We start from the raw sequence: 17,360 nt of genomic DNA, 5'->3' as shown, positions 1-17,360 counted from the left end.
CAACGTCTACACAAAGTCTGTTTATTTTAGTATTTATTAGGGACACCAGTAAAGTCTGATGATAGTGGCGTAAGTACTACCGAGTGAGCCCAGGTGCAGAATTTGCATCCGACCTCCCCCACCAGAGGTCGTTCAAACTGGGCGTTCAAACTTTCTCACAGATTCGCCCGTGATGAGACCCTGTGGGCCCCACAGGGAAGCGGGCCTGGGCAACTAGTTACACGACTGGCTGATAAATCATCTCTTGTATCTACACTACTAAAGCATGACATGGGCAGGGACAAATACCTGCCGCTTTCCCCCAAACTGGCCTAGGAATAACCAACTCACTCACCATGCATTTTATTTGTTGGAGTCTTTTTGTCCACAGCTTTATTGCACAAAAGATTATTCATATTTATATTAACAACATAATAAACATTCAAATCTGAACAGTGATATACCATTAACTTTTTAATCCTCTGCAAGGTCCCTGGCAATGGACCCAATTAGGTGCAGCAATCGTATAAGCCACCAGCTGCATGCGCCTTCTAGCATGATGGGTACGCAGGACTGCATGCTACCACCAATACAACATACCCTCCCAGAGACCACTGCTCTTAGAGAGGAACACCACCTACCAAGTTCCATTAACCAACTTGGGACTTGGTAAAAAAAATCTACTTAATTAACTCTCCCCATTGCCAGGGACCCGCCGCCCGGTTGTGACAACGGGCCATTCCCTCTCATCACCTCTTGGTTAGTCAGCCCAATACTCACTATTCCACATCAACTTATCCTGTGCCCCACTAACCCAGGCCACAATTGTGACAACTAGCACAAAGGGTTAATACAAGGGAGGGAGGGTGGGACTCCTTTTCTTCTTCCAAAATGGATGCCCTCCTTAGCAGTTATTGCTATACATCCCTTTACAACTCCACCCCCAACTAAGTCACTAAACCCATTCCTAATCCCCTGCCTGGCAGCTTTGTCCCGCCCCTGTCATGCACCCTTTGCCAGCATGCACTGTCCTGGGTTTCACTTTACCTAGTGATTAAGATTTTTCACCTTCCTTTTACAAATCCGATAATACAGTACAGTAATATCATAGATACCTAAATTAGTGCATGCTCTGCTGGGAGTAGAAGAGGGTTGATCACACACAATTGTACAAAAAAAACTATATTTATATTTTTTTAAGGCCACAATTTAATAGTTTCAGCCCCATGGGATGTGACCATAAAAATTCACTTCTTCTATATCAAAGACTGAATTCGCCTCCCACATCACATTAACTGAAGACTACAAAACCCTAAATATTTCCAGAGATATCTCAGCACACATGCAGTATAATGCCACTAAAAAAGTAAGTGAAACATACATGATATGATCCAAAAGAAAGCATTTAGTTTTGTCCTTCAACAAGTTCTTCAACCTACAAATACTATACTTGACAAACATGTTCAGTCATGAATGTCAGGGACCCCTTCCACAAGGAAAAACAACTATCACAGTGATACACAAAGACCCTAAGTCATTTGCTAACTACAGACAGATCTCCCTTTTAAAGAAGAAAAATATTTGCAAATATATCTGAGCAAAAACAACTGACACCAATCATGTCGCATTTTATGCCCCCAAATACAACTGGTATCATAAAATCAGCCAAGGATCAGACAACACTAAAAGGCTCCTAAGCCTTACAGAAATAGACACGAGAATTTACATTCCAGCCCTGAACACAACAGGCTGTCCACATGAAGAATTACTGATACTGTTGGAGGCCCCAAAAGTCTATGATATGAATGGCCCTATCCATTGAGTGTTTGCTGCCTGACCTGATTCAGTTATGAAATGGAACACACCAAGGGTGCCCACTGTGACCTCTCTGCATCCTTTTTTCTAATATAGAGAAACTGCCAAACCCAGAAACTTCCTAATTCACAGAGGCACAGAATACCAAGCATGACCAGTGCCTTGGGCATTAAAGACAAATGATCAAAATAGAAAATATGGAATGCTAAAAAGAAGGAGGCCTGGAGATGCAGGAGAATGCTGAACCATCTACAGTGTTCTCCTGCATATGGAACTAAGTATAAATTAAATTATCCTAAGCCGAATCATAAACAACCCAACAGATTCAACCAATTCAGTAAAGTTATCTTGATCCCGGAATCTAGAACAACACCCCCAAGCACCTTTGATGGAGTTTCACCCGATGTCCCTCTAGCCAAGGAGGTTCAGTCACATTTTATCACAGTTGCATAGAGTTCTGATGCCTTGCCTAACATAAACTAAAAGCGGATGCACCTGATGTATTTCCACGTATTTAACTCCATCATCTTGAGCTTCATGAAAGGCAGATAGCCGAATACTATGAGCCTTATGCCCAAAATGCACTCTTAAACTTGAACCCCTGTTTTACACTGAACCAAGAATATATTCTACTTTCCGAAGCAGAGAGTTTAAAACACCATGGACAATTGTATTTGCAAATCTTTAAATGCCCAACTGTTGACTGTTGAACTCGTAGACAATGCATCAACACCAGCACAAAGTAGTGTCCATTTTAGTAAATTGCCAGCAAGTTGCAGTATGCACTATATCCCCTGTATTTGTGTTGGAATGGCTTTGCTTCTGGTGTGCTGAATTAATAATGGCATAAATAATGCATCTGATTCACTTGGTGCAAGCCAGTTGCCGGTATTGTTTCAATCCGCTAAGGAAACAATGGAATTATCTCCATGCCCATTTTAGAGTTAGTGACTTGTGATTGGTTAAAAGCATAGAATTGTTTTTTAATCAACAAATTGTGCATCTCAAAAAACAAATCCAACCTGGGAATATATTGATCTAGCTCTTATCCCACCCCTTTTTCACCCCTCCACCAATTGCTGCAATTCTTGCACTTGTTGTAACCACCACCATGTCCCTAGAACCCATCTCCACCACTGTGGTGAAATCACGGAAATCCTTTCCAGCAGTAGCAGCGGCAGCAGTCCATTTTCCATACAAGTCCAGTCTCTGGCTGACAGAAAAAAAGTGAAGCCTGATTCAGCAGTACAGGACATAAACAAACACGGCACTAAAGTGAAAGTGTGTTTTTGTAATTGTGACAAGTACGAGAGAGGAGGGAGGTGCGTATTGCTGGGGAATCACCAGGCTCCATGTATATGTGCCAGTGTCCCTCCGAGCATTGAACCCTACTGTGTCTGCCAGTTTGGCACCTGCTGGGAAAGTTGGCCAATTTGTTGGAGTGGGTGAAGGAATTTGTATATAAATAAGGAAATGTTTGTGTATATTTTTGCATTACAGTGTATGTCTGTGTGTCTGTATGTGTGAGAGAACACCCATTCCGGCACATAACGGAGGATCATGAGAAGATTTCTGTATTTAAACCCCACTGATGGCAATGCCTGATCATAGGTCCACATGTATTGTTTCTGATTGCTATTACTGCTGGTTTCCTATAAACTGACTGGCTCACTTTGTATTCCGAATTATTCCTGCCCTGACACGTGTCTGTACTGGGGCTTGCATAACTCTTTTGCTGCCTTGCATTGGACTTTGCCTTGTTTGTCTGTGTTTTCAGGACAAGAAGTACTTGCCTTGCCTACGCTGCTTGCAATCGAAGCCACCATTCAGCAAAAATAGAACTTTCAATGTCCAACTCCAGGTCATTAATAAATGAGTTGAAAAGCAAAGGACTAAGTAAATAGCCCTGTGGTATTTCAGCCAGTTCTCTGACCAAGTACAAACACTCTGATTCAGGCAAATATTCCTTAATTTAACCATTAACCTTCTGTGGGACACTGTATCAAATGCTTTAGCAATGTGTAAGTATATCACATCCACTGCCATGCCAGAGTTGTGGTTCCTGCTCACCTTCTCAGAAAAGGCAATTTGATTTAATCTATACGACAGTATCCTGGAGACACGGCTATTCTAACAAGAATTACATGGGGACTTTATATTTTACTTTTTGTGGCTTATGAAACATTTGTTCTCCTCTTCATTCACTTTTTAACGATAAATTGAAAACGCTTTCTTAAACTTGAGACCCATTCTCAGGATACATTATTCCTGTCTTTTTTCCTATTCATTTTCCCTTCTGTCATTTAAACCAATGCATGGATGCTTGGATAAGTAGGACCCTAACAGTCAGATAATACAGTGTATTTACATTCCAAAGTAGATAGAGATGTAGAATAAAACAAAAAAGTAAGAAGAAAAGAAAAATAATGACCAAATAAAAATTGTCTTAGAATATCATTCTCTGCATTATACTATAAATACATTTCAAGGTAAATTGCTCCTATAAGACCTTTTTGTGAATTTCTTCCGTGGTTATATGAAATAGTAAGAAAGGTTCCAGTTTTAGTAAAATTTACCTGTATTGTTCTTCTCTTCTTCAGCCTCGACCATGTTCCTTGGGGATCCAGTTACAATTCTGCTGGCAGTTGTGTTGTGTCTAATGGTGATCAATACACTTTATAGGCAGAAAAAAGACAATATCGGAAATTTCCCACCTGGGCCAAAGCCATTACCAGTCATTGGGAATATTCACATTCTGAATCTGAAGAGACCATATTTAACATTTTTAGAGGTAATTTTGTTTCAGGTGTGAAGTTGATATTAAGGCTTCTATTTACTGAAGTGAGAAAAGGTTTTATAGTTAATTGCTCCAGAAAAAAACACTAACGCCAATTGCCCCATTTAAAAGTAGACTCGCCACATGGTACAATGGGTCCGGGTGCCGGCCCTTTTTCCCCAAGGTTGTGCACATATGTGTTTTAACTATTATTGCATGCATGCAGATTTATTAATTTCCCCTTTTGTGTTTTGCTTTGATTTATATAATAGAAGCTTAGGGTGCAAATGCCTAGGCCAAATGTAGCCTTCAAAAAGATTTTAAAGCCTTCAAAGATTCTATTTCTCATGTTTTTTTTTTTCCAGTTATGGAAGAAGTATGGATCCATATTCAGCGTGCAAATAGGAAGCCAGAAGATGGTTGTGCTGTGCGGATATGATATTGTGAAAGACGCTCTTGTAAACCACACAGAGGAATTTTCGGAGAGGCCGGAAATACCTATTTTTCATGATATAACAAAGGGATATGGTAACTCATTAGCAAAGCTAACTTTTCCTTTCTTTCTAGATCTCAGGTGCCCTTTTCACACACAACACACATAGAAATGTGCAATCCCATAGTAGCAAAGTACCAGTTGGTTCAACAAATCTGCCCATTAAATGCTTAATTCTTCATCAGATTGCTTTGATTGCATGTTTTATTCCCTGAATATATTCTGTTCTCCTCTGCAAGAAGTCTGTTCTATGTATTTGGCAGCCTTTCTGTGTTACTGATATAAGGAATGATTGGTCTATCTGTAATTGGCCATAGTTCTAAGAATAAATAGAGCATTCATTCAACGCATATGCCACCCTAATTGACCTCGGACCTGGGCTTTCAGGGGTATCTAGCAAAGCAAATAGGTATTAATCCCAGATCTCACTATAACTGGCCTTTAGCCCCGCTACTGTTTCTGCAGAACTCCCCAAAGTTTGGGGACCACTTCTCTGTATTATACTGTACAAAGACACTTTGAGACATGGTCTTAACTTAGATTGATACTGAACACTGTACATTATAGCAACTACATGGGGGAGGTCATGTCCACATATGTACTGCACGGATGATTTTACCATTACTTTTTCAATAAAGAAGGTGTGATTTTTCCAAACCACCTGTGTGCTCCATATTCCTAATCGCTGAAGCAACTACATCTAGCTCTGCATAGTTCAGTACAGTATCTGGGAAGCAGTAGACCCTTTCTAGTTAATATTATTGCTAATAAGTAGATGATTAAACAAGGAAAAAATAATTAGGGAGGTTACTAGTTGGTTAGTGCCAGTGTTGTAAGAGCTGCAGTACTTTATGATGAAGATAACTGAAACCTGGCCTGATGATGGTTGGAGAGGCTCAGCGTCAGACTTGGGGGTCTGGAGTTCACCAAGGTTGCCTTGGCAGGGACTCACACACACACCCAACCCCCTCAGTCCCTTGCAACAGCCAAAACCTCCCTCCGCCAACACTCTCCTTGTGTACTTTTTTCCTTGTTGACCAAACACCAGTAGGCTGATAGGGGAGGCCAGGGAGAAGCGTAGTGATGCCATTTGCAATATAAATAAAAGTCATACTGGAAAGTCATACATATTGCACCCTCCTTTTAAACTAACTGGTTTTGGTTGATGGTATTGATACCAATTTTATCAAGAACCAATATTGTGGCTGGTGTCTATAGTGCATCATACTGTGACTATTTATTGGTAGACTATATTAGACCCAATGTTATGGCGTGCACTGAAGCTGATTATTTTCTATCACTGTGAATCTTTACAAGACAAAAACATTTCTAATACAAACTGCAAATGTTTCTTAATGTTCAGGTATAATCTTTTCACATGGAGAGAACTGGAAAGCAATGAGAAAATTCACCCTTTCCGCATTACGAGACTTTGGGGAGGGAAAGAAATCCATAGAAGATAAAATTAATGAAGAATGCGATTATCTAGCAAAGAAGATTAAATTGTATCAAGGTTAGTTTGGTTTCTACTTATGGAGCTGTTGCTGCAGAATTATGAAGGGAAATATTGATTGCATCATTTGTTTAGAAAATTTCTCTCTACCGATTATAAGAAAATCAGAAAGTTGTACTGGTTATGGTGCATTCTTATTAAGACCAGTTCAGCAGGCCACAGTGATGCCAAGTCATGATCTTCAGGCTGTTAGGCCATGCGCTCTTCTTAGTGGTTTATTACATAAAAATGGTTTTGTTTGGTTTTTATCTCATTCTAGGAAAGGCATTTGATAACTCTATGATTATGAATGCGGCTGTGGCTAATATCATTGTATCTAAGCTGCTTGGTCATCGGTTTGACTATGAGGATCCTACATTTCTGAAACTCTTGAGTTTATTTGATGCAAATTTTAGGCTTATGGGGAGTCCTATGGTTATGGTAAGCTTGATTCTTGTTTCTCATGAGCTGAGTTTCTGTCACTTAGTATACCCCAATTTTGTGATTTCCTTTACTCTCGAGATACGTTCATTGTGGGTTATTTGTTAGTTAACTAGGAATCAAGGTGCTAGCACTCTACAGTCCTGTGGGGAATCTTAGGTTGCTCAAATACATAACATTGTCTCCTTTATATATACCAACAACTAAGCACTGGGATCAGTGGCGGAACTACCGTGGGAGCAGGCGGGTGCAAGCGGGCCAGGACCCGCTCCCTCTCAGGGCCCCCCGGCAGCGCCGCACGCCACTGAAATCACCCCTGCAGTGCGCCGTACGGAGGGGGGCGGGGCCCGGCTGCGTGTCACTCACCAGGACCCGCACCCCCCTCTAGGAACGCTGCTGACTGGGATCTAGTCATCATACTGGCTATTCTTCACTCACCAGGTGCCCTTCATATGGTTTACTCTTCAGGTGCCTGCTTATCTCAGGCTGAGGACACAAATCTACCGTCCATCATAACTGTGCATTCTTCTGTACCCTCAATAAAAATTAAGAGTTACTTATAACACTGCTTGACCAATATGGATCTCCTACTTAATCCTCTACATTCCATATAATGTAGGGTCCTGACATGAAGATGATGTGGTGAGAGCTTAAGGACAGTCAACTGAGAATTTACCCACGACTAGTGATCGTGATATTGAATTTCTCCCGTTTCGAAAAAGTAGCAAAACTCAAATTTTGACACCCAATTTTGATGCTCGGGACAATTTTGACGACGGCATTAAAGTCAATGGCTGTCTGAATAGTGTTGACGTGCAATGGTTTTGACGCAAGAGACTTTTCCGTCGCGCATCCAAATTTTTTGGATGCCTGCAAATTTTCGCGGGAGTTTAGAGAATTTATTTGCCACTGTCGAAACTCGGAAATTCGCTATGAATTTGCGCCTGGCTAATTTATTCGCCCATCACTAGCCACAACTGTATAGTCTAGTGACACCTACTTGAGCATTAACTTGTCAACTCCACATGTATGACACAATTAACTGGCTCCACCACTGTCTCATTTAGCTTCTGCAAGATCTTATTAAAATGCCAGACTCGCTGCAACTAAATTCTTGTAGTACAAATGTGTTTATCTAAGATCATTCTTTAGAAGCACCTGGTTAAACTTTGTCCTGCCATTAATGTTCAATAACGTTTTTGAAAATGCACCCCATTGCATGCATTTCTCGTTTGAAATGCTCTTAAAATCTTACATATTTCTTTTGTGATGTCTACAAGCTGTACAACTTATATCCATCTGTAATGAGATGGCTGCCTGGAAGTCATAAAACCGTTGGCAAAAATTCAGCTGAGACACAGAGCTTCATTAGAAAGACCTTCAGAAAACACAGAGATAAACTGGACGTCAATGACCAGAGGAATCTGATTGATGCTTTCCTTGTCAAGCAACAAGTAGGTATTACTGCATGGGGGTATTTGTGTTGTTGATAATGCATCCAACACAAGGCATAGAGGGTAAATAAAGGGTAACCTGTACTGCCTGGTGTAGGCTGGTGTAAGAACCTATAAAAATAATGATACCTAACTATACCTGCTTCTTATATTTTTGGTCTCTTTCAATGAAATAGCACGCTTGTATTTCAGGAAAAGAAAGAAAATGCACAGTACTTTCATGACGACAATCTGACAACTCTTGTATCCAATCTGTTTGCTGCTGGAATGGAAACAACATCTAACACTCTACGTTGGGGCCTTCTCTTAATGATGAAATACCCAGAAATTCAAAGTAAAAAATGCCTTTTTATTTATTTTTATTGATAGGATCAACTGTTTAGCGGTTATAAGCCCCCATATAATGAATAAACATTAAGAAATCTTTCTCACACTTTTTCGAATTTAGTTGAGGTACCACGTGCTTTGTATGTTGATTTTATTAGTGTAAGCTTGTGGTTCACTAAGTCAATTCAAATGGTTAGGAAAAGGACAAGGTGCTCCAGAATTAGATATATAGTCACTCACCAAATAGTAAAAGTGGTCCGGGTGTACCAAAACATTGGAAGAGGAGGTGACCGGCACTCAAACGGATCCACAGGGCCAGAGATATTCAGTTAAAAAATAATTTTATTGGTAGAAAAATTAAAAATATAGCTGTATCTCCATCTCCATCCATGGATATACAGCTATATTTTTAATTTTTCTACCAATAAAATAATTTTTTAACTGAATATCTCTGGTCCTGTGAATCCGTTTGAGTGCCGGTCACCTCCGCTTTCCAATGTCCACTAAGTCAAGCCATAAAGTCAGGCCCATACCCATGCATTGGCTACACAATTAAATGATGGGGGACGGTGGGAAGAGTAGTGACATCTAGTAAGTGCTGAATGGAAAGTGAAAGTAATTGCATGCTCCGCCTTGGAAATACTTTGTGCAGTCTGAAGTTCAAATAGCAGTATTGGTGAAGGGTTTAAAATTGACCACTCTGAGATAAGGACGTTGAACACAGTAGCAGTGGCTTCTTCCCATACATTATCAGTGATAATTGGCCGCACTGCTTAAAGGAGAAGGAAAGTCTAAAATAAAATAATGCTGTAATTATTGGCCATAAGATGTATATACTTTTACCAGCAGGCATTTCTTCATTCAGTTTCTCATTATTTCTTGAGCTGTAATCCTTTTTCATATAAATGGCAAGCTGCACAGAAACGGATATCTTTGCTGCAGTCCATAAATCACTCAAATCAGGGCACACGCATGCGCCATTAGTCTCAGCAGTGCCCTGCACATGCGCACTATGACCTCCTGGCTTCCCTTTGAACGGATGACGTTCGGGTCACGTGATCCAATAGTTTGTTCGTTTGTCATCCCTAACGTCTTTGCCGCCACCTGCATTTACAAACCTGTCAATATGACTGATGTTCCCTGCTGTCGGGTAAGAATGGGAAAGCTTTGAAGCTCCTGCGCTTGCTGGTTTTGATTTACAGTTTGCAGCAAGCGGAGAAGCAGAGGAGTGAAACGATCGTTGTAGAACATATTGTGCTTATTCAAAAAATGTGCACTGTTGTAAGCAATATGAATGTGACGGAAATGGGTCCCTGTTTATGCTGACTCTGTAGATACATACACGCGCTTATTTGGTTATGTCATAGGGTCAAGAAGAGGTGCATGCGCACTAGTGGTGATGCGCAGGGAGGAAGTGATGTGGTGATTTGAAAATGGCGGCGCCAAAGCTTATACTATGGAAAATGTTTGGAATGCAAGTGCACAAATACAGTAATACCATTGCACTTTTCAATGCAGCGTTTCAGGAGGGGGGGTAATGCTGAAGAGAAAGAGGGAGGTTGTTTTTTTTAACTTTCCTTCTCCTTTAACACTTACATTGTGCTTGAACAGGGTAGAGAGGAGGGTAGTATGTCTTGTAAAGCCATACATACTGTAGGTTTGAAACTAGATTCAAGGGGTTGGGGGCTCTGAGTGTATTGTCAGTGGGAATCAGTGGCAGGGGATATGGTAGGCATGAAACTGTGCTTTGCAAGTGTGCTTCAGTTGTAAGTAGTGATGGGCGAATTTGCGCCGTTTCGCTGAAAAATTCGCAGGCGTCCATTTTTTTATGCCGGCGTCCATTTTCGCGCCCGTTTCGCGAATTCGCGCCTGGCGAATAAATTCGCCCATCACTAGTTGTAAGTATCGATATGTAGGGAAAGGACTTTAAACTGAAATTGAGTATAGGGAAGGAGCCTATTTTAAGAGATTTAGTGCTATTAGCAAGGAGAGGTCTTGATCAGTAAAAAATAGTAGAATGTCATCTGCTAAGGACTCTTTTTGCCATAGCTTATGGTTTCGCTAATGCAAATAAAAGGGCAACCTTCTCGAGTTTCTCTTCTCAGTTTAAAAAATGAGGCTATAGGCTTGTGACCCATTTTTTGCAAACAATATTACACCATGCATCCAATACGAGGGATTTATACGTTTTCTATAAGCTCTATCCATTTAGTTTATCGCACATCTCTCGTGCTTTTAATTAGCTCACCGTTCAAACGTAGTGGTTCGGGTGCAATGTGCCCCGAACCCTGCTCTGATTGGTGCCCCAAAAGGGGAGAAAAACCTTGTGTCCAAAATATATTTTTTTTACATGTAAAATTGTACAGATAGGCTTACCCTTTCGGTAATGTGACCCGGGTGCTGCCACCCCGAGTCCGTTGCTAAGGAGACAATCCGCCATGTAGAATCCCAAAGTATGGGGGCGCACTTCCAGGGCCACAGATTGGTCGCTTTAATTTTTCAATAAAATCACTTTTATTTAAACATTGTTTAAAAAGAATTACATCAGTTTATGGTCTGTAAAAGACCATAAACTGATGTAATTCTTTTTTAAACTGTGGCCCTGGAAGTGCGGCCCCATACTTTGGGATTCTATAGGCTTGTGACCCAAACCTGTAAAATTGTTCTGCATACAGTAGTTGGACCCAGGACAGAAATCAAAGGATTTGAGAGTTTCCCATAGAAAAGGCCACTCAGCAAACAAAGTTTAACATGGGGAATACATAGAGGGATTATGTTACTTGCCAACTGGTCAAGGCAAGTGTTTGGTAGAGGGCTTCTTTATGGCTCAATACTCTGCAGGCTGCACCATATGCCTCAGGTACTGAGCAGTGCTTCAGTAATAGATCATGTTTATATTTTTTAAGTATGCAGAAAGCTTTTCTCTTTATCCCAGGAATAAATATTTTAGGATAAATAAGCAGAAAATAATCATTTTCAAGTATTTCAATATTACTTTAATTTGCATAAAGATTCCTATCAACCATTTATAATTAGTGATGCGCGAATTTATTCGCCAGGTGCGAATTCGCGCGATTCACTACCAGCGAATAAATTTGCGAAACGGGCGAAAAAATGCGCTGGTGAAAATTCGTCAAAAACGAGACGCCGGCGACGTTTCACAAATTTTTCACTGTTTCACGAATTTCACGGGAAATTCTCAAATTTTTCGGCGAAGCTAAACAGTGCAAATTCGCCCATCACTATTTATAATGAGTGCATTTACCCTTGCTGCATTACAGAGAATGTCCAGAATGAAATAGAAAAAGTGATTGGATGGAGCAAGCCACAAACTGAGCATCGTAAATCCATGCCCTACACTGATGCCGTTCTCCATGAAATCCAGAGATTTGCTAACATTGTTCCAATGAATCTTCCCCATGCCACTGCTCAGGATGTGACTTTTAAGGGCTATTTTCTTCCAAAAGTGAGTATAAATTTTTTTTATAGATTTATCGCAGAGAAACCTTTAATTGACTGCTTTGAACAACTAGAGGAAGACAGAAGAGGACATCATTATAAAATATGGCGAGTAGTCATAGTCAGATGACTGGTGAAACATCTTCAAGAAAAGCAGAGCAAGTCCAGTTGATTTGACTTGTTTCTACAGATATATCATGACCTCGATGAATGAGAATATTCATAAACATGGCGAGTAGCGTTTGAAAAAAAATAGCATCCATAGTTATTAATGTCATTTAATACAATTATAAATATGGAGCATAGCAATATACCGTAAGTATCTTTAGGCAAATATGGAATGGGGAGAGGAAATAACACCAATATTATAAGGAAAAAAATAATGCCAAGTAAATCAAGAATGCTCGGGACCAGGGTCTTTTCCAGTTAAGGGATCTTTCTGTAATTTGGATCTCCATACCATGTGTCTACTAAAAAAAATCACTAAACATCAAACAACCCCAATGAGATTATTTTACCTCTAATAAGGAGTGATTATATTTTAGCTGGTATCAAATAAAATAAAGTGTTTTATTATTACATAAAAAGAAAATCATTTTTCAAAAGTCTATGGGAGACAGCCTTCCCAGAATTCAGAATCTTCTGGATAACGGACTTGTAGGAATAGTCCATATTATATTAAAACTTTGAGCTTAAGGTGAGGGGACAGTGATGGTGAGAGGAAGTCTACTTGCACACATCTTGCACTAAATTGCAGCACTGTATTCATTGGGAAAGCACAGGCTCTTGCTCTGCATTGTGTGCCTGTAGGTGCTCATGGCATGAACAGGGTGCAAAGTGCAAAAGTAGTTGGGGGTAATCCACCTCCCTCTATCTGATAACTAACCCACAAAATTTCACCTAATGAAGGTAGACTGATCTAAAACTTTCTTGATGGTGTAGGGTTTGTGTAAAATAGCCACCCCTAGTATTATTGGCAGGCAGTCCCTCAGTGTTATAGACACCTAACTGGGTCCTAAAAAACAGTTGGGAGGGGTACTGTGTGCTCTTCCTGCTCTAAGCTATGCCCTTGTTGTTTCTCACAGTGACCAGCAGATGGCACTGTGCTAGGATATAAAAGGTTCTGAAGCCATGTTTTCGATGTCCATCTTGTGCTGACTCTAGCATGAGCAGGAGACAGAGCTTGAGTGGAACCTAGACAGGTCAGGTCTAGTAAGAATAGGCTACTCACCTTTATAGGTCTCCTCAGGTTCCACTTAGGGAAAAGGCTGAAAGCTGGGTGTACCTCCTCAAAGCTGCATGTATTGTTCCCATCTCTGAGGAGAATCATACTGACTAAAGGTGCTGTGAGTATTGCCTATCCATTGTAATGTATGATCCTGCAATGTTCTCTTTATGTACACTCCACTGAGGATTGTATGCTCAATAAATCTGTTCTATGGTTAAGTTATAAGAACCACTGGCGCCCAATTATTTGCAACCTGAATACAGTTACAGTGGCACTACACCCTGCTTCCACCTCGATGCGAAGGTTCACTCCCTAAGATTTTAAGGTCTCATCCGGAGCATATGTACTGGGAGTGAAGCTTATAGTAGAGTAAGGTGCACTCAATTTACTATAGCGCTACAATGGTATAAAACCAAATCACAATGTATGACCTCTACTAAACCCAGTTTTTCAGGGACACATCATTTAAATACCAGGATGTGAATGTAGCAGTAATGATGTAGGTGTCTATGAAGATTCTCATTTATCGTGGTCATGATATACAGTATCTAGTAGAATTAAGTCAAAGGCAACAAGACATTTAGAGTTTTTCTTGAAAACATTTCACCACTCATCCGAGTGGCTTCTTCAGTTCAACTGAAGAAGCGTTTTCAAGAAAAACTCTACATGTGCAGTTGCCTTTGATTTAATTCTACTAGATACTGTAATGACATACAGTAGTTGTATTTTTTGAGGGTACCCCTTGATAGGAAATTGTTCTGGAGAAAGCTCTGATGAATCAACCTCACTAATGAAACCATGAACGTTTACCATTAAAATCTACTTTAGTAGAAGACAGTAATACAATAGAGAGACCTGGAGCATAGGGTGTACAAACTAGGGATTCACTGAATCCACTATTTTGGATTCGGCCGAACCCCCGAATCCTTTGTGAATGATTTGGCCGAATACCAAACCGAATCCGATCCCTAATTTGCACATAGGGGTGGGAAGGGGAAAATTTTTTACTTCCTTGTTTTGTGACAAAAAGTCACATGATTTCCCTCCCCACCCTTAATTTGCATATGCAAAATAGGATTCGGATTCAGTTCGGGCCGGGCAGAAGGATTCCTGCTGAAAAAAGCCGAATCCTGGCCGAATCCCGAACCGAATCCTGGATTCGGTGCATCCCTAGTACAAACTTATATCCAAATCCTGGCCTCCTTTTTCCAATCAAACACGAAGAGACATACGGTATCATGTAAATGATCCAGAGAACATTTAGAACTAGATGTTAATCATCTGGCACTGCAAGAATTGATTCTTAACTGCATATATGTCAGATCTTTAAGGAAAAAACAGAAAGAAAAAAAATAAGAGAAAAAGACAAAAAAAACAACCACTGAGCAAAACTCCCTACCATTTCAAATCATGCCATCTCCTAGTATAGAAAGAATATGACCTATTTACTAATCTCCATGCCAAATGACAAGCAAAAACTGTAGAAAACTGCTCTTACTATCATGTGCAATTCCTCTGGATTGGTAGCAAACTATTTCAGCTGCTCCCCCCAAATAATATTTTCAAATAATATTTTCTTTAAAACCCATGATGAAGCATTAAAAATATATCTGTTTGACTTAGATAAATTATTGGTGTCTGTACACTGGCAGATTAGTGATATGCGGGTCAGGAAAAACTCAACAAACCTAATCTGTAAAATGTTACCATAGTAGGACTAGCACTCAACCCATACCCATGTTTTCCCCCTCTGTATTCTAAATCTGTGTGTGCCCCAGTCTGATCTGCACCCAACCCTAACCTGCAAAAGTTGGCGAAATTTCAACTCAAACCCGCCCAACCGGTGGTCAATCAGCGGGTCGCCACAGGTTTGGGGTCAATTCACACATCACTATGGCAGACCCAACAGAGAATAGAACCAATAATTAGATTGAAGAGAGTACTAAACCTGCTCCAGTAGAAGGAACCTGGTTCTTCACTGAGGGAAGAGAGGTGGTAGCTAACAAATGACTAACAAGGTGCTGGGCAGGGGGATAGGAAACAGGATCAAAATAACAGTGGTACAAAAGGGGAAAAGTGTGAGAGAACCAACCACACATAACATGTGCCACCATCTTCAACACACATCCTCTAATTCGATGAAAGGGCACTCCAATTACAATGATTCATCAGAACCCAAGTAAATGGTTTTAGAACATCTTATCCTTTTGTAGCACATATATGGAAATGTATGGTGTTCTGAACTGTTGAATAGTCAAACAGAGCTTTGAATCTGATAACACTGTTTTATTCTCATTATTAGCTCAATATTCTGTCATATTTGAAACCATTTTAGGGAACCTATGTGATACCATTGCTGACATCTGTCCTGTATGACAAAAGTCATTTTGAAAAACCAAATGAGTTTTACCCTCAGCATTTTCTGGACTCTGAAGGCAACTTTGTCAGAAATGAAGCGTTCTTGCCCTTTTCAGCAGGTATGGACCCTACTCTATACACTCAACTTTGTCTTTAACTGCAGCAAAATATCTGTACCCGAGCACTCTGCTCAAGTAGAGAGGAAATAGAAAAAATAATATCAAGTTTGCTGATTTCACACAATCGACCATCACTTGGTTGACATACATAATTATGAAAATCTATGGGTACATGGACAAGGATTGAAGGACATTTCTGTTGGTCCAAAGTAAATATTGGAGACTTTGGAAACTGACACACAAGCACCCAATGACTTAATTTGCCAAACAAGCGCCCAATAACTTCATTTGTGTTGTTGGTCCGTTGGTCGCCTGTTTTGTGTGTGAGGCCTTAGAACCTAAGGGGGAATAAATCTACTGAGCAGAGCCATGTGAATTTCAGTTTGCTCCTGTCTGATAACACTGATAATGACTTCACATATATTCATTACTCACACGCGACCGGTCCGCATCTACCCTCGTGGTGGCCCTCAGTCAGCCGGACTCCGCTCCTGGCAAATTGGCAACATCCAAGACAGCAATAGATAGACTGGAGCCATAACCACAGGATGTTAAGATAAAAAAATGTCTTTATTTCCAAGCATCTTTAAAAACACAGACAGGCATTCTCCTGAGACTGTTCAACTAAACCATGGCGTGTCTAGTCACCAGTCTCAGGAGAATGCCTGTCTGTGTTTTTAAAGATGCTTGGAAATAAAGACATTTTTTTATCTTAACATCCTGTGGTTATGGCTCCAGTCTATCTATTGCTGTCACTGATAATGACTTAGTCTACTAAAATTTCTCATCTGTTTCTTCCTCAGGAAAAAGAATTTGTGCCGGAAAGACATTGGCTAAAATGGAACTCTTCTTGTTCTTCACAAACCTCCTGCAGAACTTCACATTCCAGGCTCCTCCTGGAGAAGAACTTGATCTCACTCCTGCCACTGGGTTTACTACACCTCCTCTGCCCCATAATATTTGTGCTTTGCCTCGAACTTAGATTGTGACTAAATACACACACTCCTAAAACGTTTTCATTGCTTTGCTATACTGTACATATAAATAAATGGAGACATTTGCGTAGTGATTGCATCTCCTGGAGAAATCTGAGCACAAGGCCTCTTTTTTGACTGCTGACCAGCGCTATGCTCCCACCCATGTCTGATATTTATAGACATTTCGGTAAATGAGCAAAGTCAGAGATTACAGTTTGGGTTCTTAGACAATGCAGGTATGGGATACATTATTCAGAAAACTTCTGGATTATGGAAAGGCCATTAGGGATGTAGCGAACGTCGGAAAAAAAGTTCGCGAACATATTCGCGAACTTGCGCAAAAATGCGAGCGGTTCGCGAACGGTTCGCGAACCCCATAGACTTCAATGGGAAGGCGAACTTTAACATCTAGAAAAGACATTTCTGGCCAGAAAAATGATTT

At 40.4% G+C, this 17,360-nt stretch overlaps 1 protein-coding gene across 1 annotated transcript; it reads left to right on the top strand.

Moving 5' to 3' along the window:
* Positions 1 to 865: 865 nt before the first annotated feature.
* Positions 866 to 17,033, top strand: LOC108717229 (cytochrome P450 2K1-like). The gene is made up of 10 exons (XM_041563596.1): positions 866 to 3,116; positions 4,395 to 4,585; positions 4,936 to 5,098; positions 6,427 to 6,576; positions 6,836 to 6,996; positions 8,277 to 8,450; positions 8,643 to 8,784; positions 12,059 to 12,243; positions 15,800 to 15,941; positions 16,745 to 17,033. The coding sequence occupies exons 2-10, from the start codon at positions 4,403 to 4,405 to the stop codon at positions 16,921 to 16,923; spliced, it is 1,479 nt and encodes a 492-aa protein (XP_041419530.1). The 5' UTR covers positions 866 to 3,116; positions 4,395 to 4,402; the 3' UTR covers positions 16,924 to 17,033.
* The last annotated feature ends 327 nt before the right edge of the window (positions 17,034 to 17,360 follow it).

Source organism: Xenopus laevis, chromosome 5L (genome assembly GCF_017654675.1).
Source record: "Xenopus laevis strain J_2021 chromosome 5L, Xenopus_laevis_v10.1, whole genome shotgun sequence".
In the NCBI taxonomy this organism is placed as follows: domain Eukaryota; kingdom Metazoa; phylum Chordata; class Amphibia; order Anura; family Pipidae; genus Xenopus; species Xenopus laevis.
This window is presented reverse-complemented; position numbering and strand designations above follow the sequence as displayed.